The sequence below is a fragment of the Gopherus evgoodei genome, chromosome 7, assembly GCF_007399415.2.
Source record: "Gopherus evgoodei ecotype Sinaloan lineage chromosome 7, rGopEvg1_v1.p, whole genome shotgun sequence".
Lineage (NCBI taxonomy): Eukaryota > Metazoa > Chordata > Testudines > Testudinidae > Gopherus > Gopherus evgoodei.
Genome location: NC_044328.1, coordinates 29585797 through 29613392, shown reverse-complemented (window position 1 = coordinate 29613392; position 27596 = coordinate 29585797). Strand labels below are relative to the sequence as shown.

Here is a 27596-nt window from a genome sequence, read left to right as displayed (position 1 = left end):
TAGGACAAGGGAGGATCTCTGATTTTATATATATCTGAAATATCTTTTTTTCCCTAGGAAATGAATGACATACATGCTGTGTCGAGATGCTTGTACCTCCTTGCTGTACTGGCTAACCTGGAAAAGAACCATGGGCAAGCTAAGGCACTTCTTGAGAAGGCACAACTGATAGGAGGAAATGAACAGTTTTGGTACAATAGCACTCTGAGTCTCATACAGGCAGTTCTAGAGGAAAATAAAGAAGGAAAAGAGAGAGTGGTAAGAAAATAAAATTGTTCCCTTTCCTGGTACAGTATGTAGCTCTAAATTATATTTAAAAATTGTATTAGATAGCCTTCTGACTTATGCAATAAATATAATAATATTTAGTGCATATATAGTTACTGTTCTCTGAGAGTATGTCTACACTGCAGTTTAACACCCATGGCTGGCCTTTGTCAGCTGACTCAGGCTCACAGGGGTTGGGCTATGGGGTTGTTTATTTTCAATGTACATGTGCAAGTTCAGCTCCAGCCTGAGCCTGAACATCTACACTGCATTTAACCAGCCTCGTAGCCCAAGCCCAGGTCAGCCATGTGTGTTCAGTTGCGGTGTAGACATACACAAATACACACTCCTCACACTTTCAATACATTTCCTTTTCCTGATTTCTTGGCTGAAGCAGACAGGTGATATTTAGTGGTTTTAGCAGAAGATGAGCTTATTGCTTGTACACTGGAAATATTGTATCTTTCCAACAAAATAACAGCAGTTATAATCTAGCGTGCATAACTTATTCCCCTGATTTTCATACTTAGAAATCCTAAGCAGTAGAAACCATATAAGAGAGAAAAAAGAAAGGTTAGGCGGAAGGAAGGTGTTTTACTTACATGTCAAAAGTATTAACAATACCAGTGAGTTACAATTAGACAAAGTATTTTGTATATGTCCATTTTCAAAGTATAACAAGTTGCAATTGCAATTTCAGGCGTCTGTTTTCTTTTCTATATAATGCATGTGACTAATTACATTAACTTAAATAGAAGTTCACCTAGTGCATGAAATGGAAGTCGTATCCCTAAATCTCAGGGAGTACTTTGTTTTGTGATATTTTTTTTTAAATCCAGGAAGGCATGTATTACAATGCATACAGTACTTAATGCTTTAAAAAATCCATTTATTATTTAACCCTGCACATGAGCTACAATTTCATGAAGTTAAATGCTAAGGCAGAAATAATTTGGTCTCTGAGTCAAGAGCTTCTAGTCATTGACATTTAGGGGATAGTGTTTTTAAATAATATTGGTTTTCTGTTAATGAGAAACTGAAGTTCTTCAAATTGTTCCATAATAATTTTTGTCAGGTTGCAAAATGCTACATTTTGACACCTCTGATCATATTAAGTTGTCTCTTACTAGGGATTATCTACACAAGAAACTGTTCCAGAATAGTTCTTGATTAATTCCATGTGTGGATGCTCTTATTCTGGAATAAGAGTGCTGTATTCTGGGGAAAGAGCTAATTAGGAATAGTTAATCAGCTTTAAATTTACACCCTATCTAATTCTGGATTTACTGCCATGTGTAGACAAGCCTTCACTCTGCGAGTAGTCTTATTTAACCCAGCCTGGCTAGTGGTGGAGTAATGTGCTGCTCAGTGAGCATCAGGGTATCAGAAGCTGTCCGTATATGAATATTTGTAGAATAATTAAATCAGTATAGTTAATTAAATTTTGTCCTGTCTGTACTGTTACTTTTTAAACTTCTGAGCAAATTGTACATAATAAGCTTGATAATCTTGGAGAACATTAGGAAAAAATAACAAAGATTTTCTTCTCAAGTGTGTTGTAAAATAATGGTTAACATTGTATATAGAAATATAAATTATAATGTTATCTACAGGCATGCAAAATTCTGCAAAAAACTGTAAAGGTGTTCAGATCTACGTTAGAGGAGAGACCTAACAGAAAGTCTGAACTAGGTTTTATAATTGCATCCCTTGAAGCCAGGTACCTTTTTATATAGTAATATATGTATGCATTATGTCTGTAGTATTTGTTCTTTTGGGGGATATGATACTAGCTATATATGTTATGTTTAGTAAAGAAGCTTCTTTACTTTAGATGTAAATTTTAAAATTATAAAGTTGTTTCCCTTTGCTATGGACATTCTGTTATCAGAATTTTTTATACAATTTATTATTCCCTGAGTATATCTGTCATATTTTTTTTGTCCTGCTACTCCTTTGTAATAGTAGTGTAGCCAGGATAACCTGAGCAGCAGCTCAGGCTAAGCACCCAAATAGAAACCTACCTTGACCCCCTAGGAACATACACTGGATACTAGCTTGAGCTGATGCCTATGCTACTACCCAGGCTACACTGCTATTTTTAGTGCTCTAGCTCAAGCAGAGTAAGCGCATATATGTCTGTCTAAGCTGGGATTCACATCTCTCAACTCAAATGTAGACATACCCTAAGGGTTAATTTGGTTATAGTGAAACCCATATTTATTTTACCCTCTGTTATATATTTTAAATCATGTTACTTGAAAGGTGTTATTTGAGATGTTAAAGTATGAATTTGGGTGGGTACAAAGAGGAGGAATGTCCATAATGTTCAGATCAATAACATTTTTTCTGAAGTCCAGTAGCATTTGGATTATATGGGCAAGATATAATGGACCTATTAACTGGATCCTTTTCTTACTTGATTTTTTTCAACTAAGAAGAATACATATATCTACCAGCAAAGCCATCCCTTGGGTGGGGCGAATCGGGGCGACACCTCCGGGCCCTGCGCTTTGCAGGCCCTGCCGGCCAGTGCAATTGGCCGGCGCAGTCAGGGCAGAAGTGACGGATTCGTCTCCTCCACTCTAAGCCCCGCACCCCCCTAGGGACGGCCCTGTCTATCAGACTAATGGCTATCTCTTTTAGGGCGACCAGTTGTACCGATTTTATAGGTACAGTCCTGATTTTTGGGTCTTTTTTTTATATAGGCTCCTATTACGCCCCACCCCGTCTCGATTTTTCTCACTTGCTGTCTGGTCATCCTAATCTCTTTTCAATTTACTGCTCATATGTAGTTGTCTCCTTTTTCTTGTAATTACAATATCACCACTCCAATCGTTTTTATTTTAGCTGAATATGGACTTCTCAGTTTGGCTATCTTTTAAATGACTGCTTAGACCTAGGTCAATATATTAAATGAATATGCATCTAATAATTGGCACCATGGCATCACACAGATGATGTTGAAACATTGTTTCTGAAAGCCATGCTTTGTGTATTTTATTTTAAAACTACACCTAATTGTTTGAGCACATTAAAATTATATAAAGAATTAGAGGGGTTCCTCCTCCAGATCTATTACAGACAGAAAAATAGAAAGGGAGACAGAAAGAAAAATAATACAGCAGGTTTTGGACACACATATGAGGTTAATACTTACGCTGTTTCTCACAATTCTTAACCCCATGCTAGCATATATTCTATTATTCTCCATAGGAGAACACTTATTCAAATAAAATATTCCCAAAATTTCATGAAGGTTAGAGCTGAGTCCTCTCAGTTATCAGGTATGCTACAGGAACTATATGATGAATTAATTCAAATTGAGGAGGACTTTCTTCGTTATGGATATAAAGATCACAGTGCTGAGATCCTACTTGAACGTGCAAATATTCACAGGTAAACTTACAAATTTGCTGGAAATGTTTATTACACCTTAGTTAAAAAAATCTTCCGGTGTCTGATTTAGAGTAAGATTTCAGCTGTCTGGGAAAGATACAGGAGGGTTAATAATATCACGTACTTCTATATCCTGATTTTGGATTCACATTGTCATTCTTGATTAAATATATCAACAAGTGTTCTGTAAAATCAAGAATTGACTGTTCCTATGCCTGTAGCAGCTGTTGTCACAAGATATATGATTATCTGCACTACCTCTGAAGTGAGAATAAAGCACCAAGGATTCTTTCTATTTTAGGGCCATTTGATTGCTGAAACCAGCCCTTGGCATAAGTTAAGTAGCCACAGGATTCCTTTAATTTATGTCTCTTGAACAATTCCCTAGGGGCTGTTGTTACGGCTAGAGATTGCCAGAGCACAGTGTACTTCAACTTCCACCTTTTCCCAGGACACCACTATTCAGAGACTGGGAGAATGGGAAACGTAAAGGCAGCTATGCTAGTCGTATGACATTGGGGCATACCTTCTGGCAGAAGACTCTCCACCTATCTGTTTAGGGCATCTTTAAGTCCTCTTTATGTTGCTGTACAGTGCAGAGGGGACTTAACCTGGTCCAAGAATCAGGCCTTTAAAAAATTAATGCTTAAATACTTACTTTTTGTATTGGAGTCTTAAACAATATACACAGAAAATGCAAGTTAGTTGTTCATTGAGCATTTTGAATATTTATAGCATTATAGAAGTAAAAATGTTTTATACTACTACTCTTGTAAAACTCTGTGTTTCTTTTTTACAGAACAATTGCAACACATACAGAAGATGAAGAAGAAAAACATAGTCGCTATCTAGATGCGTACAAGTTAGCTCAGAAAGCCATATACGAAGAAGAAGAAGTGTTTAACAGTATCTGGAGTTTGCTTCCAGTTCATGAGGTAAATACTTTTACTGTATGCAAGATCTGTTCAATTAGTATTATTATTAATTGTATTACGGCAGTTCCTACAATCCCCATCTGAGATGGTGTCCCCTTGTGGCAGGCAGGGTACAGAGTGAGAGAGAATCTCTGCCCAAAGGAGTTTAGATTCTATATAGACAAGACACAAAAAAGATGGAAGGGAAAATAGAGACCCAGAGAGATGAGATGATTTGTCTAAAGTCACACAGCAGGCCATTGGCAGAACTAGGAATTGAATCTAGGTCTCCATAGTCCCAGTCCAGTGCCCTGTCCACTAAGCACCATTGCCAATCCTGTTTACTGAATCATGTCGTAAATATTTTTACACCAATAGCATTCTTTGTAAAATTTGACAAAAAATTAGATACTAGCATTGCAAATATATTCTTTCTTTTGAAATAAGCTAATTTCCCACTCATTTTTTCAGAATTTAATTCCAATATTTATCCAGATACTAAAGAAATCAATCAAAAACAGAACTACCTGAATTTGACATTATTCTCATAAAAATTCACTATAAATCCATCATAAATTTGAAACCCTTGCATAATAAAGTACAGCAAACTTGAGGAAGAAAAAGCAAATTAGGAATGCCAATTAATAGAAATTCTAAAAGATAAACTATGGTTTCACTCAAATATTACAAAAGAAAAAATATGACATTACGATGAAAAATCATCATAACTCAGATTAAAAAAAACTATAAGGAATTTGTATTGACAGTGTTTGATAAGGCTGTATACCAGTTCACCAGAGTTCAATAAATGATTTGTCAGATAATGAAAATAAAAGAAGTTGGAATGAAAATAAAAATAATAGCTCAGGATAAATTTGTCACAAAATTTAAAAGACTTTTTTTATTTCATGCTTCAGATAATGCACAAAAGAAAAATTTCCCATATGAAATTGAATTTTTCCATTTATCCCAAATATTCTAAATATTATGGGCCAGATTCTCCAGCCTACTCTGCTTCCTTTGTGCCACTTGAGTAGCACAGGGGCCATAACTACCAGGTAGAAATACATGCTAACAAGCATGGAGCAGGCGTAACTAGTTCCTATACCTCCCTCCCTGCAACCTCCAGTGCAGGCCAGGAATCCCAGCTAGCAAATCTTTGAAAATTACTTACAGCTGCCAAAAGTTAGAGTAGTCCCCAGGCTGTTGTAACCTTCACTGGGCGGGGCAAAAAAAAGGGAGCCCAAACTTTCCCCGGTTCCCTCCACTGTAGATTATCTGCCCTCTCCTTACACATCACCTTCTAATCTGTGAGGTGAACAATGTGTTTAGTTAATTCAAAGGAGTTTATTATATTTACCTAGCCCAGTGCTATGGCCTCAGTTTGTTTGAGACTCAGAAGCTTTTTACCAGAAGAGCACACGAAACCAAGTTTTCCAGTTAAATACCATAACTTCCCTTTCATTGTGAAATGAGAAATGTCATTACTTTCCTTTCATTGCATGAAGCCAAATTCCATTCTTAGTTTACTTCTGTCCAACTCTAATGAAGAGTCCACACAGAAAGTTAGTGCATGGCACTCTAGTGTGAGGTAGATTGACTCCCCTTTGTGCCATGCACTGACTGTTTGTTTAGACATGTGTAATTGAGAGCAGAATTGGCCCTTAGTACAGAGTAAATATTTAGGCCCTAATCATGCAAATGGGTCTATATGAAGGTAAGAATCCTCTTCACCCCACCCCTGAGATCAGTTGTCTTTTGCTGGTACTTCTAAAAATGGTACAGATAGCATATTTTTGAAGGATAGCTGTTTTCATTTGTCCAAGTTGTTCTTAGCCCATAGACACATTTCTGCTGCTTAGTAGTCTGTCTAAATGGTAAATTATGATGGACACCACAGCTAGCTGTTACTTGTCTAAAACACTTACCTGCCTAAGACAGTACCAAGAAGAATTGTGCTTCCCTGCTGTGGGGGCTTACTCTGCTAAAATTGCCTAGATTGGCTAGAAGTGAAATGGCAAGGAAGGGGGAAGTAAGCATTGTGTTAGGTATTAGGAAATATATATCCCCTTTCTTTTTGAATTAGCATACAGTAATTTATTAGGTGAGAAATATACCCTTCTGTATGGTCTGTGATGACATAAAAATAATATCTAGATCTATTAGAAATATACAGGATAAGGGAAGACCATTATACAGTTACCAACTAGTCAAAAATGGGTCACTCACTAATACTATGAATGCACAGTAGGATAAACCCTAGAATAAGACAAAGATAAGAACTGAAGACCAGTATAAACTTCACCACTTTCAACTCCAAGTACAAGGTCCATTTCTTTGACTTTACTTTCTCTAACAAATACAAAGCTGCTGAAAGGTGCTAAGATACTACAGTGATACGTATAGTGCAACAATCTACACAGAATAGAGCAGGATACATTAAAAAAACCCCAAAGATCTGAGTTGAAAAGGGATGCATGTGTGTATGTCAGTCCCTTCTACTTGGCCAGTGATGCAGCTCTGGATACCCTGCTTGTCCAGTTTTCCCACATGTTTCTCCATGATTTTTTCCTTGTGACTTCTTACATGTGGAAAAACTTTTGTGAGCTGGTCTGAAATGCCACTATCCTCTGACCTCACCTGAAGACCCACTTCTACTGTGATGCAAATGATTTTGGCAAGGATGTGAAGAATTTCAGGATAGATATTTTTGTGTATAAAAATAAAATAGGTCATATTTTCTAGATGAGGGCAGTTGCCACCTATCCACTTTACTTGTCTATTGTACCCTTATTTCTTTCCCTGCTTTATTATTTTCATTGAAATATCACACTGTGCTATAGTGTAGCAATCTCATTATTGTGTATTTAAAATGTGTGCCTCAAATAATTAAGAGTTCTGAAATTCTAACTTTAATCCAATAAATTAGCAAAAATATTAACACTGTGTATTTAAAGATAGATTGGGCAGGGTGGCACATGCCTGTAATCCCAGCTGCTTGGGAGACTGAGGATGGTGAATTGCTCGGGGGTTCTGAGCTGCGGTACGCTATGCTAAACGGATGTCCGGAGCCACTGACAGCCTGGCCAGCAGGTGGCTGAAGGACTAGCTAGAACATGACTGATGTGTTGTAATCAACACTCTCTCTGTGAGAGCTGATGGACCAATGGATTAAGGTGATTTAAAGATAGACTTCCACTCAGTTTTCTTATATTTCAGATTAAAAATATTAGTATTCCATTAATGAGACGGCTTGCTAATATGAAGCTAAGCTTTGTGGAAATTAATTTGGATATTCTTCATCTTGTTAATGTGGAAAAAAAGCTGAAAGAACTGAGAGAGGGATCACTTAATCAAGTTGTTGAAGAATTTGTCAGGTTAACACCTGATAGTGCTTCTGTGGAACAGGTAATTACATATAATCCTGCCTATGATTTATCTATAAATGTTATATTTAAAAAAAATCCTTGTGCTAGGCTAGAGGGATTGGCTTAGCAAATCTTCCTCTGATTAATAACTGCTAAACAGGAGAAAGGGCTGGCAAATCTTTCATTTGAATACTGGGGCACAGAACATTCAAGTATGGGTTTTCACTAGCTTGTTATGACATTGGTCATTCTCTGTACCAAAAAGGCTCTTGTCTCTCCAAGGCAAAGACTTGAGGATGATTGTCAGAAGCAAAAGTTGAGTGAATTTGAGCTGTGTCTTCACTGAACTCCTTTTCCCCATTAAGTAGCACTCTTTTCACCACCCATACACATACTATGACTGCAGCATTGTATTTCATCCTTAAGGCCCTTCATTTTCAGGTTTTACTGAGAAATTCCTAGGTTTAAAAAAAGCAATTTGGTTTTTTTACAGATTTTTCACCTGAATTTTGGACCATTCAACGACATGAAAATACTGATTATTTTAAGAAAATCAAATATATTTCTTTAAGTAGTTGTGTTTGTTAATAATAAATTAGTCTTAGTGTAAATGTAAGGCTCTCTGTTAAAGTAAGGCAATGTAATGGAAGATGCACATGCATGCATATGTATATGTTCTATTGATACACTTCATGAAATAAATCACAATATTTAACTATTTTACTGTCGGAGCTGTTACTTTTTTCTATATGTTGCTTTTTTTCTGTCCTCCCATTCCCCAATATTAACCCCAAAATTCACCCTGAAAACCATGAAGTTAATTTTATGCACCGATTTTCACTCATTTTTCAATATTTGTAATAAACCTAAACAGAAAGAGCTTTGCTTATCTTCCAACTAATAGTCCCAATCAACGCTCCTGCTGTAAACTGTGTGCTCATAAACATTGCATCACTGGGCACCCAGTACATCTGGATATAGTGCTTACTATAGTGAGTTTAGAGGATCAACCCCTAGATTAATTCCTGCTCTTTTGGCTAGATTATCTAGATGGTGTAAGTGGGCATAGCTCCATTCAAGTAGGTGGATCTATACTAGTTCACCATAGTTGAGAATCTGGCCCTCTGACACTTTCTACTCTTACTAGTCCACTAGTGTGTGCATCAAGTTAACCTTGCACATTCCACCAACACATGCAGTTATTTTAGAAAAAAATAATCCAGTGGTTCTCTGCATAACAAGAGAAGGATTGTTCTAAGAAACTAATGCCTGGAAGCTGAAGCTAGACGTACCAGAAATAAGGTGCAAATTTTTAACAGTGAGGGTAATTCATCATTGAAACAATTGACCAAGAGATGTTCTGGATTCTCTGGCACTTGAAGTCTTTAAATCAGTATTGTATGTCTTTCTAAAAGACTGGCTATAACTCGTCGAGAAAGTATGGGCTTGATGTATGAATCGCTTGGTGCAATTCTACACCCTGCATTATGCAGGTGAGCTCAGGTGATCAAAATTGTCCCTTTTGGCCTTGAAAATTAACAGAGCCCTTAACATGCTTTGGAAAAGCAAATAGTGGAAATTAGTTTCCAGTATTGCTAATTTTGGAAATTCTCATATTTATAAATTTTAGTATATTGAATTTCAACATTCAAAATAAAACAGATTTATTTTCTGTTTTCATTTTCTATTATTGCTTCAGGTTTCAAAAAAAGGGAGGAATAGAGCTGAAACTATCTTTATTTTTTCAGAGAAAAGAAGATTACATGAAGTTGAAGAATTAATTAGTAGGTTTCACATGCAACTCCAAAACTCAATATTTCAAGCTAAAGGGCAATATAAATCTATGAATCATTGATTCATTCATGATGGCTAAGAGAACATTTCTTTTATATATGAAAATCTGACTTGATTTAACAAATTTTTGATTTTACCAGGAATGGATAAACATAGGACGGACTGTGGGTCACATTGCACTGGCTCAGTTAGCAAGTCTACAAAGTCTTCATACAGGATGTCCTGATATCAAAGCCAAGTACCTGTATCTCACTGGGAAAACTCTGCGTTTGCTTGCGGTTAATGTGGACCCCTTAAATTCAGATATTTACTGGAATGAAAATGTTATGGTATGAATTTGGTTCTAAATTAAGATTATTAAATATATATTGATGGTAAGTGTTTACTAGACTGTTGGTCTTTATGTACTATTAATGCTTTTTTAATTGAAGGATAGATTGTGCAAATTGCTCGGAACCCATAGTAAAAGGAGCCTTGCCTTCCCCAGAGCTGCCAGGTGAACACTTTCATTGTGTTCTACAGTCCCATGTGGCTGGCCACCTCTGCTGTAAGCCCTGCTTCCTCACTCCCTTTGAGATGTGTTCCTGGGGGCTTGTCTAAACAAATGGTTAGTGAAGGGCAAGCTGACCAGTATATCTGCAACACAGTAGCATGCCAGGCACTAACTGTCCATGTGAACCCTGCTGCTGCACACTAAATGTTCTCTAGTGCACTTTGATCTAATCCAGTTTTAAATGGGAATAGGTTATTGCACACTAGGGAACTTTTAGCCAGGTCCACATAAACAGTTATTGAGCAACACATTAGTGCTCTGTAGATTTACATCCCAGCTTGCCATGCACTGTTTGTGTACACAAGTCCCGGGAGGGACTTAGCAGTCAGTGCACTCCCAGAGCACAGAGTGTAAAATTTTGTATGTCTTTTGTATAGGCTGTGCAGTGAGAGGGAGACTTCTACGCATGTCTGTATGGGCCAGGCAGAATCTAATTCTGAATGAACATATATAAAATACAATGAATGTTATTTGATAAGCTCAAGTTTACATCTTTTTACAATATTTTGACCACTGAGAGAAAAGAGTTGAGCCTCTTCAAATCCTGAATACAAATGTTCATGAGAGCTGAATTGAGCAGAACATTTACCAGAATGTCAAAATAGTGATGTCAGGGACTGGAGGAGAAGGTTTTCTTTAACTCTTTCACCCCTGCTTCCCCACTGCATTACTGTGTAGCACAGTGTTGCCTGCTCTTGTGATTTTTATCATGTGTCTCATGATATTTGGTGCTTTCCTTAAAGCCTTAGCTCCTGGAGTCAAGGAAATATGTGAGAATCTCAGTTTTTATTTACAAATATAAAAGTAAGGTTCCAACTCTCATAGTTGTAGAGAGAAACTTCAAAATATATACTCTAATTCTCAAAACTCAGAAGGCAAAATAACCCCGTGCCCCAATTATTTATTTTTTTTAAATCTCATGATATTTAAGACAGTTTCATGTTTTCTGGGAACCTGACTCAGGATTTTGAATGCTTGAGGATAGAATTACTGTTGGCATTCCACTGAAACCAGTGAAGTCACTCCCTTCCCGCCATCCCCTAGTGTATTTTCATTCCTGCTTGTGGGAGGAGGGTGAGAAGATTCAGATATGGGCTAGATTCCAGGGATTAGCCAAGGAGACAAACCTTGAATATTAGTTATTTAGTATGAGTCCTTTTAACACTGCACTGTACCTGAGTAAATACCTCATGCTCTGGTGGGCAGTTTATGTCTCACCATTAAAGTTAATAAAGTTGTGGTCTTCTGATTAAAAATCCATCCCCATGTCTACGTTTCATTCTCCTGCGTGTCCTGATTAATGTTAGGTACTTAGCAGATACATCACTATCACATGCTAACCGGCGTTTAATGCCTCATAAACTTGCTAATTCACTTGATATTATAAAGGTATTATTGTTGTGAGATACACCCTCTCTCCATTTTTAAGGCTGAAACTAGCTTCCTCTTTATCCAGCTGAATTTCACTCCTAACTTTAAGCACAATAACTAATCCACTTACATTTTAGTGAGCTAGATATATTAATGAATCCTCTCTGTTATTGGTGGGTAGGAAGAAACTCCATTGAACACCATGAAGCCTCCCACAACCAAAGCAGAATGCAGTGAACATGAAATGACAAGTAGCGGTTCTCCAAGTAGTAAAAAACAACATGACGAGCAAAGGAAGAAAGCAAATGAATTAAAGGTATTTCACATAGATATTTATATAAATAATTTGATGGCGTCCTTTTTATGCCTAGGGCTGATTAGCCTCATGGTTGAGGTGTTCTTAGCAAATGGAATCTGAGGCTGAAGAAAGAGCGTTGTAGCAGAATTCACTCTTATAGACAATTAACATTTTAATGCAAAGCTTTTAATTAAATATCCAAAGAAGCAAACAGAAAATGGGTTGGCAAGTTGCCAACTTTTTCAAATAGAAGTCACAAAGCTTTTTGGGCTTTTCTTTCTCATCATCTCCCCTTTTCTCCCTTCACATTTTCCTCTTCTTTCACTTTTATCTCTTTTCCCCATCTCCCTGGTTGCTGCAGGTTAGCTAGTCTCTTTTTCCCTGACTAGCTGTCATTTGGTTTAATTTGTATTCAGAACTGAGGTGGGAGAGTGTGGGATTTGCACAATGTACAGTAAATAAACAAGGCAAACTTAAATGTGCCTGTTTTTCTTGTAAAAAATTTGAATTATAGGAGAGGAAAGCCTCTTGAGGAGAAGAAGTAATTGAGAGTGAAGAGTTTTTCACTTGCCTGAATGTGTACAATCCCATATTCTTGACCTTTGGCATATTTTTGGTACATTCTTGTTCTTGAATATTTTACAGTTTTCTGCTGCAGGTGACTGGATCAAGAAGCTGAACTGCTGTCTTTATTGGTGGCAAGCAGCTTTAAAATTACACAAGCCAGTCAGAGTAGGAAGTTACTCTCATTCACAAGTGATTAGTGAGAAACAACTATAATGATTATACATATGCGACCAGTGCTGATTGGCTAATAATGACTGGCATTTTGGTATAATGCTAGCTAGTACGTATACATAATTGTAGATGTTTTAATAGACAAAAATTCTCTTTTAAAAGAAAAATATGAACGAGGTTAGATGTTTTTTAAAAGAATAGTTTAATCAGTATAGCTCTCCACTAACTGATCATTCAGTCTAGTCTCTTGATTGCACACCAGTAACTATCACGGATGTTAATAGATATTAAATGCATTCCTTACAAGGAGACTAAACCCATACAATTTTTAATCAAACTTAAAAAAAAATCATTATACAAGAACAAAACCAGATTTATCTGCCAAGATTGTAGTGATCAAAAATGAATCAGTTATGTATTTATGTAATTTAACAAATATTTTAATGTAGAACATTTTTATTTTTATTATTTAGAGAAAACGGATTTTGGCCCAAAGATACCTCTCTCAGTCCAATGAAGTTTTGCTTCAGTGCATGAATGTTGCATTCAGTAACAACATAATTCATATTCTGGCTGCTGCTAGTCTTGAAATCACTGAATGCATTGGACAATTTGATCCAGTTTCAAGTAGCCAGTTTTTGGCCCTTCATCAGGTAACACAACTGCTGCTTAAGTCCCTCTACAATATAAAAAAAGAACTTTGAGTACCATAAGTAAATTTGTTTATTTGGATAGCATGACAGCTGACCACTAAGAGCTAGGTAGTCGTATTATTATTCATAATAATTAAATATAAATATGTTTGCTGATTTTAGTGGTTTTTGTCAGCATATTATTGACATATGACCATTGTAAAACCTTGATAATTTTCATAGTATGGACTTCAGGTTTTCCCTAGTAGATGCCATTATTGTAGCATTTTACTATGTATAAAATATCATAATAAAATTAAGTGAACTAAAACTGTACTGCAATAAAAAGTGCAATTCTGCCCTCTAAAGTGAGTGTGAAAATGGCTGGGTTTCTAAGATTGTGAAAATGGTGCCCTGAGTTTCTGCATTCATTGTGTTAAAGCAGATTGGAAAATTTTACCTGTACATTTGGTTTGTCAGATTTATATCTACAGCAGTATGTCCAACCCTTTGCATTGTTGACCATTTTCCAGCAACTAATTTTCAGGCTTCCTGAAGGAGGTTTAAGCTGTCTTCTTCTAGTTACTTTGTGTTTAGTTACTAGATACTGAATTGCTGAAATAAATTTCCGCACACCTTTGGAAGTACTCTTCTGGCACAATCCCAGTGGGCCTGATTTGGAGGCCCAGGCTCCCATAAACTCATTAGAACTCTCTCCAGCTCAGTGCAGGGAGGAGCATTCCAGCAATCAGGACTAATGGAGAGATCAGTTTCAGAAAGGAAATTAATAGTTAAGAAATCTTCCAGTCTAGTGCCAAAGCTTTTACACTGTTTTGTAACTGTAAATAATGGTAATATGTTTGTCATTTCATTTCACCTTTATATGACAAGCTTTTTCAATAACTATTTGTATGAAACATTTGGGAAAATAAACAAATATAAAAATATTACAGAGCTGTTCATCATCTATGATGATGAAGGATATCCTGCTAGCAGCCACTTCTAACACTAGCAGCTCTCAGCTGGCAGCACTATTGCATCTTCAGCATCACTTAAAAGAAAATGGGGACATAACCAGTAATCTTCAAAAAAATGTGGAGCAGAGGCTAACTGCTACCTCAAAGGTAACTTTTTGAACAGTAGTATGTATGAGTGAAGCGAAGTTTTTCTGGAGCAAAATAGTGACCCATAGCAAGCCAAATTATATATTATTATGCATAATATTTATACATATGTATTAGAGTCTATACAGTTCCTTTTACAGAGGAGTATAAATGGTCCAGATGTATATTCCTATGGAAATGCTTTATTTGCTTTTAGAAAATATAAATGTTGAGTTGAAATATTTTGCTATTCCTTTCTACTGATAATATTAATCAGTTTCAACATTTGGTAGTTTTTTAGCTTGATATGCAGTATAGTAGGCAAATAACTCGTGTTAATGTTAACCATGAATTATTGGTTTAACTTCATTTATTGTGCACTACACTAAAATAGTCTTTTCTAAGTATGCCTTTTGCGAATAGCAGTGCCTTATTTTTTTAGAACTATTATACATCAGTCTCTTGATGAATGCATTGCACGTGTTGTTCATAAAAAGATAGGAAAAGTAATGTCAGTTTTAAATTATTGTATAGGCATGGAGAAATCTCTGTATTCTTGCACAACATTTTAACATCATAAATGAATTGCCACCAAACTTCCATATACTCATTCTCCAGCATTCAAATGACAGGTATAAAATTTTATCATTTTGTTTTGTATAAACTTTATTTTCCTTTGCCAAGTTATTTTGACTGTTTTTTTTTTACCATTTACTTCTAATTATGTTGATTTTGTAACCAAGGGTAAGTGAACAAGTTCAGAAAAAATAAGAACTGACCAAAACTCAAACATGAACCTAAAGTCATTTTTAAGTTTCCACAATTCTCTCTCTTTCTGTTCCTCTGGGTGGATAGGAGAGACCCAAAATCTTAAAAGTGGTCCACAAAATTCTACTTTATAGCTCCCATTTTTCAGCCCAAGTTCAGGACTGCATCCCCATAGAGATGGTGGGAAGAGTGACACTTACTGTTTGAAGGACCGGATATGTATTAGTGAAAGTCTCTTAACAGGTGTAGCAGCAAAAGAACCTTCTCCCCAAGCTTTCACACATATACTTGGGTGATGTTTGCTTACAACTCTGCAGGCTGTCTTCTTTACCTTTCTTCTGCTCCCTGAAAGGAGGGAGTGTTTTCTCTCCTTCCCCAGTCCCGTAAAGGCATATGCATAAAGCATCTGGGAGAATGCTTTCCAGTGCTGATAGACAGGCTTGAGCTATCAGACCAAAAATATCAGTGTGGCCATGGCGGCTTTGATTAGCCACCCAAGTATAATCCCACCCAACTCCCTGGGTACATACTCAGTCAGCTAGCCCAAGTTACTGCCCATGGCCACACTGCTATTTTTAACATGATAACTCAAATAGAGCTAGTGCGTCTGTCTACTCATGCTAGGAAGCATCCTTCCTGCTGTTGTGTAGACATACCCTGAGAAAGTGGAGATGGCGGACAAGAAAATTAGTGCAGCAATTCAAAAACCACCAGGATAGTGGGTGGATTTAACAGTGCTCATTGATCTGGCTCCATATCTTAACAATTTTGAGTAAGTGTGGCTCACTGTGCTTTGTCTCATCAATTTTCCTGCTCTGACGAGATCACATGAAGCAAGCTAGGTGCCAGTCAGCCACTTATATGTGGGTCTTTGCAAATGCTAATGGCAGAAGCAATAGTAGCCAGCCAACCCGACAGTCTACTTGAGGGAGCAGTCCACAAGATAACCACTCCATAGTTCAGTCCAATCCCATTTTTTCTGTGTCTATTAGATCCCCTACCGTTTGAGGATTATATCCCTCAAAAGCAATCAGGAGCAGATCTGAACATCTGGCAGTCTTTGATTTGCCAGCTTTGGACTTGGTCTGCAAGATTTGGGCACTTGCCCAAGTTCAGGAGTGCTTAATACATCTCAGGGCATCTGTGAACATGTAACATTAAAGGGCAATAATTACTTATCTGAAAGGCTGAAAGGTCTGAATATGTGAATAGTCAAATATTCCATTCTATTTTTTATTGCTTTCCATAGATCAGTGTTGTATAGTGCAATGATTGATAAGCAAAAACTCAGTAGCGGACAACAGAAAGGAAAATCAGGTCAGCCAATGGGTGAGTGTCTCTGTTTAGAAATAAAGTGATCAAAATGGTGATGTTAGGAGATCCGTAGCTCCCACTGTTGCATTCAGTACAAGAAAATCCAATTCATGCAGTCAAGCAATTGATATAATTTTAAGAGAGAGTGCTAAGGAGTATAGTCTTACCTTAATACCTGGAAATTTATGTACATAAATCCCATTAACACCAGTGGAAGTTATATGCATGACAGATGTACTGTTTCTGTGCTTATCACTAGTCAAAATTTACAATAGTCTAATTGCATTGTTTATGAGGGCCAAAAAACGGTCATAGTCAGAAAAATGGTTATTGTGAGTTTTTTATTGTTATACTCTTTTTATAGGTTAGGCATGATTTGTGTGTTTTAAAGTATTATATGTCATAATAATAAAATGCAAATGCATCATTAATAGCATGGGGGAGAAATAATTTTTCTTGCCGCACCAGGGAATGTGCTTTTAGATACTTGATTCTCTTTCTGCCTTGTGTCTCCAGGTTCAAGATAGACTTATATTACTGTTTTTTTCCTTGATATTGATCATACCTAAATAATTGTGCTGTTATATAATACTATATTTTATCACTTTATATACTGAAATTATTCAAAATGAAATATAAAAAATATGTGGCTATGTGGAAATTATTTTTTTAGAAGGAAAATGTTCTCAATTACTTTTTTCTTTTATTAGTGCGGGCTAAAGTTTATCGTTTTCCTGTGAATCCTGATACAATCTTGATTTTGTTGGAAAAAGTACATCTTTACAAACAGGAAAGGATGAATAATCTCCTCAGACAGGAAGTACAAAAAAAATTCCATGTAGAGAAAATTGACTTTCAGCAATGGCAAGAAACTACTCCCAAAATAGATATGGTAATATATTTGATTCAGGATTTTTATTTTTAAAAGAGACATTAAAATATATATGGAAGATAAAACAAAAAGCTGTGCAAAATAGCGCTCATCTACAATTCCTAACATTTATTCCAAATGCAACTTCTTATAAGCTCTGTAACTCTTATCTCCTGCGTATGTTCTACTTTGAAACTTACCATTATTTTCTTTGCTCTAGATAGTAGTTTGTTGTTTTATTGTTGTTATTATGGAAATTTTTTTCAACAGCTTTGAACTTCTTTAACAATTTAGATTGATGGAATTTTGATGTAAAATGAGATTCATAATTTTTCCCAAATGGAATACTGTATATCTTAAGAGCTCTTCATTTATACTTATATATAAAAATTAGGGGAAAAGTTTTTAAAAGAAACTATAGGAGTTAGCCCCAAGCTCCCCATTGGTTTTAATTCCCTTAGGCATTCCTGAAAATCATTAGGTCCCTATTAAACCCCAGTCCTGTGGAGATTTACATAGTGCTTAACTTTACATTGTCAATGGAACTGCTCACAGTACATAAAGTTAAGCTCTTGCATAAGTAATTGCAGTATTGGGTCCTTAATATGCATTCACTGTGTTTAGATTGCAAGATCACAGGAAATTGATGTCAACTCAAGAACTTTGGCTTCATTAGATTAGATATGCTTTTACACACAGTAGTTAATTTTCTCACAGGCATACAATATGTGATGTTCAAATGCCAAACTTTTTTCTGAACTTAAAGCCTTAACTTTTGCTTGTAACAAAAGCATTGAAAAACAACTATTTTTTTCATTATTATTTATCTACAGTTTAATAAAAAAGGTTGATCAAATAATTCTTTGTCTGAACTGGAAACGATTGTCAGTGTTTCATGTCCCGTGTGCTGCATAATAACATGAGAAGACCCCATGCTTGTTAATCTGAAATGGTGGTTTATTTTAAAGCACCTGTGTACAGATTTGCTGCAATTGCGGCTAGCATTCAAGTCATTTGCACACAGACTGACTTCTTGGTGCCTCTTCCAGACTCTTCTTTCCTGCAATCAGCACTTCTCCAAGTTTCATGTAGGTTGCTACAGTCACTACTAGTAAAAGCAGGCCTCTAGTCATTAGGTGACAATATACATGTAACTGGGTGATAAATAACATGTCTGAGAAGAGAACCCTGGCTTTTTAAAAACTTTAAATGCTTATTTTTGATTTAAAACAAATCTTTGAACACTGCCAATTATCAGGAAGGAATTTTAAAACTAAAAGGAGACTCTTACCTTTTCTATCCCAGTGTCCCTCAGCAAAAGCCCTGATTAAATCTGGTAGGCAAAATATTGATGATTTTGTTTGTAGCCATAGCTTGCCTTAGTTGTTACGGAGAGCTATGTGATAGTTATTTTGGTTCCCTCTCCTCTCCCTTCCTTTTGACCAATAGGAAATTGCATCGGTTAGAATGAACAAGGCCAGAGTTTTAAAACACTGGCCTCCATGTGAGCATATGTGCTGTATGTATTCATATACCTATAATGACACTGAAAAGGCTAACACCTGCCTGTTTAGTTAATAAATGCTGTCACTTGCCTGCAAACGATAGAATTTACTTAACAGAACACATCTTCTGCATGTGGATACAATAGCATTAATCAACTGTACATACAGCCATTTACTACTTCACAGTTGCATGTGTAAGTATTCACGCGCACACATAGTTACATCCACACAGGGCCGTCCTTAGGCATAGGCAGAATAGGCAGCGGCGTAGGGCCTCACACTGCCTGGGGGCACCACTCTCCAGGCAGCCCAGACAGTGTAGAAGCAGGGCTGCTGGGTCCTAGAGAGAGCCGAATGCAGCACAGTCTGAGGAATGGGATTGGTTGCTGGGGTCTCTGGGAAGGGGAGGGGGTGGGGAAAGGAGCTTACCTGTGAGTGTGACTCTTTCCCCCCCCGGCTGAGGTCAGGTGAGGCTGTGGCTCTGGAACCAATATCCTTTGTTGTCTCCCATAACATCCATTCTTCTCCCGCCTGCCCCACGGAGCACCCCCTCCTTTCTCCCTCCTCCCCAGGAGCATCCCTCTCTCTCTCCTCCCTCCCCTCCGTCAGGGCTAGGTTGGGTGAAGTGCTGGGGGGGGAGGGAGGCTGGCTGGCTGCTTGCTGAGGAATGAAAGTGAAAGTAACTCACTTCCTGGGCAGGCAGCCAGAATTGGAATGTCACACAGGGTTTGACTGGGGTTAGCCAGATGAGTGAAAAATCAGGATAGGGGTAGGGTGAGCAGATATCCCTATTTTATAGGGACAGTCCCAATTTTGGGGTCTTTTTCTTATATAGGCTCCTTTTACCCCACCCCCACCCCCACCCATCCCTGTCCTGATTTTACACACTTTCTGTCTGGTCACTCTAGGTGGGGGTAATTGGTGCCTATATAAGACAAAGCCCCAACTATCGGGACTGGCCCTATAAAATCAGGACATCTGGATCTGGCCACCCTAGCTGGGGAGCGCCTCTCCCCCAGGCTGGCAGCTGCCAGTGATCCATCTCATCCGGGGGGAGCTGCACAGGGCAGGATGAGCTGCTGTGGCTCCATGGGTGCCGTGTCCCTGAGAGCAGATGCGGTGCTAACTTCACCATGGTCCATAAGGCTGGTGGTGGGGCCCATTGGCGTGTGATTGGACCTGAGGGTTTGCTGCTGCTGTTGCGACTCTGCACTCCAAGAGGTGGATTTTGGGGTCTATTGCAGCTGTTGGATCAGCAGGCTGGGGGGTGAGCCAAGCATGAAAGCAGTACTGTGTTGCCATTTAGATTGTCATTTAACAACTTTGTTTGCCAAAAATTCTTGCTAACAATCCTGAATCCAATTTCAATATTTTTTAAAAAAAAAAATCAATATCTTAGCCAAAAACAGAAAATTAAGTAGTTGCAATTATTAGTGACAGGTTTGGTTTGAGGCAGGGAGTGGGTCAGTTTTCATCAGAGAAACAAAAAATGTTGACTGACTTTCATATAGCCTGTTACTCCTGATAAGAACCCTCCAACAACTGTAATATGCTCATCTTCTTACTAGTGTATAAAGCAGGGGTCAGCAACCTACGGCGCACGTGTCAAAGGTGGCAGGTGAGCTGATTTTTGATGGTATGCAGCAGCAGGCTGAGCGGCTCAGCCCATCACTGCTCTGGGGTTCTGGCTGCTGCCCTATTGCCAGCTGGGATACCAGCCATCGGCCTCACTCAGCACCTGCTGCTGGCCTGGGGACCCTCAAGGAACCCCAGGCTGGCAGTGGACTGAGCAGGCCAGCTGAACCACTCAACCTGCTGTCAGCCTGGGGTTCCATTCACTCAGCCGGCAGCAGGCTGAGTGGGCTGGTGGCGGGCTGAGCAGGGCCGGTGGGGGGTTGAGTGGCTCAGTCTGCTGCCAGTCTGGGGTGCCAGCAGCACTCAGCCTACTGCTACTCCGGGATTCTGGCTGCCGGCCCCTTGCCAGTCAGGAGCTCAGCCGCCAGCCCCACTCTGCCTCCTGCCAGCCTGGGTGAGCAGAATCCCAGGCTGGTAGCGGGCTGAGGGGGGTTGGCGGCCGGGATCCTGGCTGGCAGGAGTTGGTGGTCAGAACCCCAGACCAGCAACGGGCTGAGCAGGGCCTGGGATCCTTGTCTACGGTTCCAGCCACCAGCCCGCTGCCAGTTTGGGGTTTCATTTACTCAGCTGGCAGTGGCCTGAGCAGGACCGGTGGCCAAGACCTCAGATAATAACAATAATTTATTTATATAATATAGACATAGAGAGAAACCTTCTACAAACATTAAAATGTATTACTGGCACGAGAAACCTTAAATTACAGTGAACTTGGCACACCACTTCTGAAAGGTTGCCGACCCCTGGTATAAAGTGACCATATGTTGTACTAAGATTCTCCTGCTTTTTTTTTCCCCTGTGAGTCAGTATAACTTTTGCCAGCCCAGAAGTTGGGCAGCCAATGTTTTACGTTTTCACAATGTTTTCTCCAACTTTCATGAAGTAAATACATAGTTAATATGAGTTAAAAAGGCCAGGGACACTTCTTTGTGAAGAATCTGTACAGCAGATCATGCCCATAGATGATCCAGAAAAGAAATTTGAGGTTGAATTTTTTAATGTTGTGATGGATAAAGCAGTATCTGCTGTTGATGAAAGGTTTAATACCTTGCAAGTACACCATGAACAGTTTGGATTTTTGTATGACATAACTGAATTCAACGAAATAGGAAAACAAGAGCAACTAATGACAAAGTGCAAGAACCTAGAGAGCATCCTGAAGCACAGTGATAGTTTTGATTTAAATGGACTTGAACTGTACGAAGAATTGAGTACACTGTCATCAATGTTGCCACATGCAAAATCGGTGATGGACATTGTACAGTTTATTCATACCCGCAAACTTGTTGACATATATCCTAATGTGTATATTGCCACTCGTATTCTACTGACAATTCCTGTAACAGTAGCATCAGGAGAACGGAGTTTCTCAAAACTAAAGCTCATTAAAAACTATCTCCGCTCTACCATGAGTCAGGAACGCTTAACTGGTCTTGCTATTCTTGCAATCGAACAAGACACGACTTTGTCTTTGTCATACGATGACATTATTACTGATTTTTCAGCCAAAAAAGCCAGAAATATTGCTTTTAATTAAAAACAAATCTTTGTTTCAATACCTTTTCATATAAATTTCCAATAAAATTTTGATAAATTAAAAAAAATATTATTTGCATCATTCTGTCATATCAGAATTTTTTCTATAGTGCTGCTTCTTTAGTGCTAGTCCATCAGCATTACAGTGTGCTTCATTAAGTTAAACTGGTTTTAATAACATGAATGTGGCAAGTTTTCCAATAATGTAAGCTTATGTTTGTGTTGCTAAGAGCAGATCAGGCACAGGGGCACCAGTTTAATAATCTCGCCTAGGGCACCATAAATCCTAAGGTCGGCCCTGAACCCACACAAATGGAAACTGTGGTGAGATAGCTATAAAAATGGACCATTCATTGTAAAATTAAATGTGTATGTGTCTTTAACTTTTCCTTTCTATGCTATTCAGTTATTTCCCTCTTCCTTTTATTTCTAATCTACTTTCTCCCTCCTCTCTGTCCATTTCTTCTTTCACCTCCTTTCATCTTTTCCTTCAGTTCTCTTCCCATCTGTTTTCTTCAACTTGTTTGAGTCCCTCATTAGTCTCTCTCCCTCTCAGGCCATACCTTTTCTCTACCACTCCCATCTACTATTCTTTGATTTGTGCCATCACTTTTACTTCTCTCTTTTCCTGGTCTTCTCTCTTCTTCCTCCTCCTCCTCCTCCCAGCTAGCTTCTTTACAGCAATCACTTGTTTTCAGTATAAAGTATTTGTGGCTAAAATATCCCATTTTATATCCCCAGGCATTGTTGCACTGATTCTTGCATTAGAGAAGGGATTGTCAACAAAATGCTGACATTAATAAAACGTTCAGAGAGAACAATTTTGAAACATAATTAATTCAGTGATTTAAGGAAAATTGTTTATTTTAATTTTATAATGTTTCAATTATCATAATGATTCAATTTAGCCCTGATTAACCTATTGTACTTCCCATTTTTGTTGTCATTTAACTTTGTAAGGATTCTAATGATTTTTTTATTTTTATGATAGAATCTAACAGAAAACATAAATGAAAATGAGAAAAATTTTACATCAGATTTCTCTGATATTTTAAAAGCCATGGAAGAATATCTGAAACCAGTTTTACCAGTATTTGATTTTACTGATTTTAGGTAAGATTTTTACAAATGTTTTATCATGTCCTATCCTAAATCATATTAAAATTAACATTAAAAATATTTATAAAGTTAGTTCCTGATCCTGCAAAAAATATACACATGCTTAGTTTTAAGCAGGAATAGTCCCATGAAAGGAACTACTTATGTTCTTAAAGGTAATATATGTAAGTCTTTGCAGGATCAATTCTTAAATAGGACTAATGGCCATCACTCCTGTTGGCTTAGAGCGGCTATATTAGAGAGCTTACAGGTGCACAGATGCACAGATGCATATAGTCTTAAATACAACTAATGGCCATCACTGTTAAATGTTATTGTATAACAAAAGTTATATAGTGTTAAAATTAGAGTTGAAACATTATCATTAAACTAGTTAAGGCTTGCATTTACCAAGGAACCTAAGGGAGTTAAGCCCTCCAATGTCCACTAAATTTCAATGAGATTTAGACACTTACTTCCTTTACAATTCTTTGAAAATCCAAGTTTGCCATGATATATGTAGTATTTTGAGATATAATTCTTATTTTCAGACATCAGAGTCCATCAATTTCAACAGCAGAATCAGGAAAAACAAAAGCCAAAGATAAGGAGACAAAACATACTGGATTACAAGGTATGTCATATTTAGAAAATAATATGTAAGGACAGGTTTTGAAATCTTGATATGCATACCCTACCTCCTCCCCCTCCCCCCCGGCAACAATTTGTAAGTACAAATAGTTGTAAGTGCAGTTTAGGACATTTACTGTACATGTCCAGGTATTTGATTATGCCTGCAAAATAGCTGATTAGATTATCCACTGTCTTCAAAACTGCACAAGCCCGTAGCAAGCCAATCTATTTGAGAGAAAAGCTGACCCATTGCAGAAGGTCAAAAAGAGAAAACTTTTCTGGGATCCATCAGTCTCCTTATTCATCTTCTCCTCCACTCTTCTAGGCTGTGGGGGTTTGTACAGTCCTAGGCTTGGTTTATACTGAAAAGTGACATCAGCATAGGTATTTTGGTCAGGGGTGTGAAAAAAAACAGAACACCCCTAACCAACATAGTTCTGCCAAGAAAAACCCCAGTGTGTATGCAGCTATGCCGATGGAATATAATCTTAGCTAAATTGATAGATGCAGTATCTATGCTACAGCTTATGTTGGAATAACTTATGTCGCTCAGGGTTGTGAAAAAATCACCTTCACCCCCACCCCCTGAGCGACATAAATTACACCGACATAAGCACCAGCGTGGACATAGCTTCTGCCGCTCGTAGGTGCTGGAGTAGATAAGCCAATGGGAGAGCTGTTACACACATGCCTAGTTTTAAGCAGGAATAGTCCCATGAAAGGGAGTACTTGTATTCTTAAAGGTAACATATGTAAGTCTTTGCAGGATCAGTTCTTAAATAGGACTAATGGCCATCACTCTTGTTGGCTTAGAGCGGCTATATTAGAGAGCCTACAGATGCACAGATGCATCGATATAGCTGCGCTGCTGTAAACACTCTAGTGTAGCTGTGCCCTAATATCATTTGGAGAGGTGGTATTCCTACAGTCACAGAAAAACTCCTCCTTTCAGTGTAGGCTGCATCTATGCTAGGAAGCTACACTGATATAACCATGCTGGTACAATCTCTGTAGCGTGGACACACCCTTGGTGCTTGAGTTTCTCCCCTAAGAAGCTCCAAGAGGAGAAAATGAGAGGGAGATAGACAGGTCCAGGACTCAAATTATGGACTGCTTTGTTCTGTGGCAGGGGATGGGAAAGTTACTCAGCTAAAAAGAGGATTGAGGGCTACGTTAGAGATAGTGACAGCTTGGACTCCTGATTTAAATCAAGAATGAGGAAGCAAAGAGAAGTGCACTTTAGACACCATCTCACACAGTCTGCTCTTCGTCCAGTATCAGAGCCCAGTCAGTCTGTGCAGGGGAGCTCATCCACCATTCCTGTGAGGAGTGCTTTCTGGGCCTTGCCATCTGGCACATACATGAGGAGATCTCCCTCACCAGAGTCATCCTCAAAGAGGCACTGTCAGTGACCAGGACATGGATGGTCATGCTACTGGTTGGACCAGGAGTCAGGCCTAATGGTCAAAGCAGGACTCATGCCTAGTGGTTAGAATAGGAGTCAGTAGCCAGGAATCAGAGCCCAGTATTACAGCTGGAGTCAGAGGCCTGGTGCGAGAGCCAACGGTCAGGGTCAAAGTCAGAGGTCAGGAATCGGAGTTGTGGATCAGAACCGTGTTACCAAGAGTGAGGCAAGGCAGAGGCAAGGCTGGGTGCAGAAGAGGAGCAAGACTGGAACAAGGTAGGAGGCAGGTTGAAAACAAGCTTGCACAGAAGTATCTGTGAGCAAATGCTTTGAGCAGCCACTGAACTTCTGTTGCTGGCCTTGCGAGCCAGTCTTCTGACTATTCCAATCAATCAGATGGCAAAGCCCATCAGGCACCATACTACAGGCCAGCTGAGCTTATCTAGTTGCCTGGAGACTAGCTTCTGTTGCAGGCCCTGATTCCTGACAGTTTGTATATATGTGACCCAGCATGCCAGGTTCCATCTCCAGGGTATGCAGTCATGGCTAAAATTGGTCTGCTGCCTTCTGGTATGCCATCTGGACAAGTTGGTACACATCTCAGACAGAGTCTTGTCAACCCTGGATTGGTGGATGAACCAGGACCACATGTGCTGGGGAATCCCATTCTCACCAGCTCTCCCTGCTATGACTATGGTAACAGATGCTTCTACCATGAGGTGGGAGGAGCTCATTCAAGGTATGTACAAGATCAGCGCATGTGGCCCATTCATAGGGACAGAGTGGAGTGGAAATGAGTATCTAAGAGCCAAATAATTAAAATTAAAAATTATTAAAAACATCAAAAAAAATTCTCAAAATGGATAACTGGGGGATAGAACAATTAAATAGATGGAATTATTGACACAGCCTGTTCAAGAGACTATCTAAGAAGTGTAACTCCCACTAATTTCGTCACAGGGTTCTTTTAATGCAATAGTTGATGTCTCAAAATCAGCAACTGAACTTGATGTTGAAATAAAGAGAATGTTTATTGAAGTAACTAAAATAACAAGGAAAAATATACAAAACAATCAATAATATGCAAATGATTTCAGTATATCAAGTGAAACATAAGTGAGGAATAAGTTATTAATAGTTAAAATCAACTTCTAATTAACTATGAAATTCTAAAACAAAAGAACAAAATCACAACAAAATTTGATTATCTAGGATGGAACTAGTATCATAAAAGGGTAAAACTCAAAAAGTCATGAGAATCAACAACCATGCTATTCAATCAATTACTCAAGGCACTAAACTTGCCAAAGAATATTTTGTCTCTTACTGAGAGAGGCTAACAGCTAAGCATTGCTAACAATTCAGTGCACACATTAAGTAAGATAATATCGAATAACAAAGGTAAATTCAGTGAAAATAAACTAGGTTACAACATTAACTCAATATCGAAAATCTCTTAAACTGAAGAAAAACAATTATTATTAAAAAGTAATCAACTAAATATTCTAACAAACAAAGTTTGCCAAACAACTAATAATTCTTCTCCATTTTGTCATAAGAAATTAGAATTCTAGGACTAAGCATTAGATGTAAAGAAATAAGTTTGAGGTCTTATGACAGCTGCAGTTCAATATTAATCAGTATTCAAATACATATGCCTAGCTGGAAATTGTTGCCATAAAAGTTGGGGCATAATGGAGAGCAGGTAGCATTCTCTTTGGGTTGGTGGAATTAATAGGTTAGTTTGGAAGTGATGAACACTAAAGAAGTCTAAAAAGTAGCGCATAAGGCTATGTCTACACTACACACCTTTTAGTGACACAGCTGTGCTGCTAAGCCGTGCAGTTAAAAGGTGCAGTATAGCCTCTCTTTGTCGGCAAAAAGAGAGCTCTCCCACCAACAAAAAAATTCCACCCCCAATGAGCAGAAGTAGCTTTGTTGACAGGAGAATTCTCCCGCTGACAAAGCGCTGTTCACACCAGCTTTTTTTGTCCATAAAACTTTTGTCGTTTGGGGGGGCGGTGTTTTTCACACACCTCGAACGACTAAAGTTTTACTGATGAAAGTCCAGTGTAGACAAAACCTAAGATGATGCTTAAATTGAATCAAGATGAGCAGTTTAGAAAATAGGAATTAGGTGTGAAAAAGTGTTTGTCTTTTAGTTAAATTGCATAACAAACTTTTTAGGTTGAGGTAGTCATCTATAAAAAGGGAAATAAAAACAACCCAGGAAACTACAGACCAGTTAGTTTAATTTCTCTGGCAGGGAAGATAATGGAGCAAGTAATTAAAGAAATCATCTGCAAACACTTTGAAAGTGGTAAGGTGATAGGGAATAGTCAGCATGGATTTGTAAAGAACAAATCGTGTCAAACCAGTCTGATAGCTTTTTTTGAT

At 38.1% G+C, this 27596-nt stretch overlaps 1 protein-coding gene across 8 annotated transcripts in view; it reads left to right on the top strand.

Annotated features, from left to right (window-relative positions):
* Positions 1–27596, top strand: part of CFAP46 (cilia and flagella associated protein 46) — a 168717-nt gene that overhangs the window by 108750 nt on the left and 32371 nt on the right. For all 8 annotated transcript variants that reach the window (XR_004001341.1, XM_030570341.1, XM_030570343.1 and 5 more), the window contains 14 exons: positions 58–258; positions 1881–1987; positions 3484–3666; positions 4466–4601; positions 7800–7988; positions 9883–10071; positions 11848–11982; positions 13176–13355; positions 14288–14458; positions 14972–15069; positions 16455–16534; positions 17230–17411; positions 23055–23176; positions 23713–23795. Coding sequence is in view for 7 of the 8 variants with exons in the window: in XM_030570341.1 (XP_030426201.1) it covers positions 58–258; positions 1881–1987; positions 3484–3666; positions 4466–4601; positions 7800–7988; positions 9883–10071; positions 11848–11982; positions 13176–13355; positions 14288–14458; positions 14972–15069; positions 16455–16534; positions 17230–17411; positions 23055–23176; positions 23713–23795 (2056 nt within the window). In the remaining variant the exon portion in view is untranslated. The remainder of the gene's footprint in view (positions 1–57; positions 259–1880; positions 1988–3483; positions 3667–4465; positions 4602–7799; positions 7989–9882; positions 10072–11847; positions 11983–13175; positions 13356–14287; positions 14459–14971; positions 15070–16454; positions 16535–17229; positions 17412–23054; positions 23177–23712; positions 23796–27596) is intronic.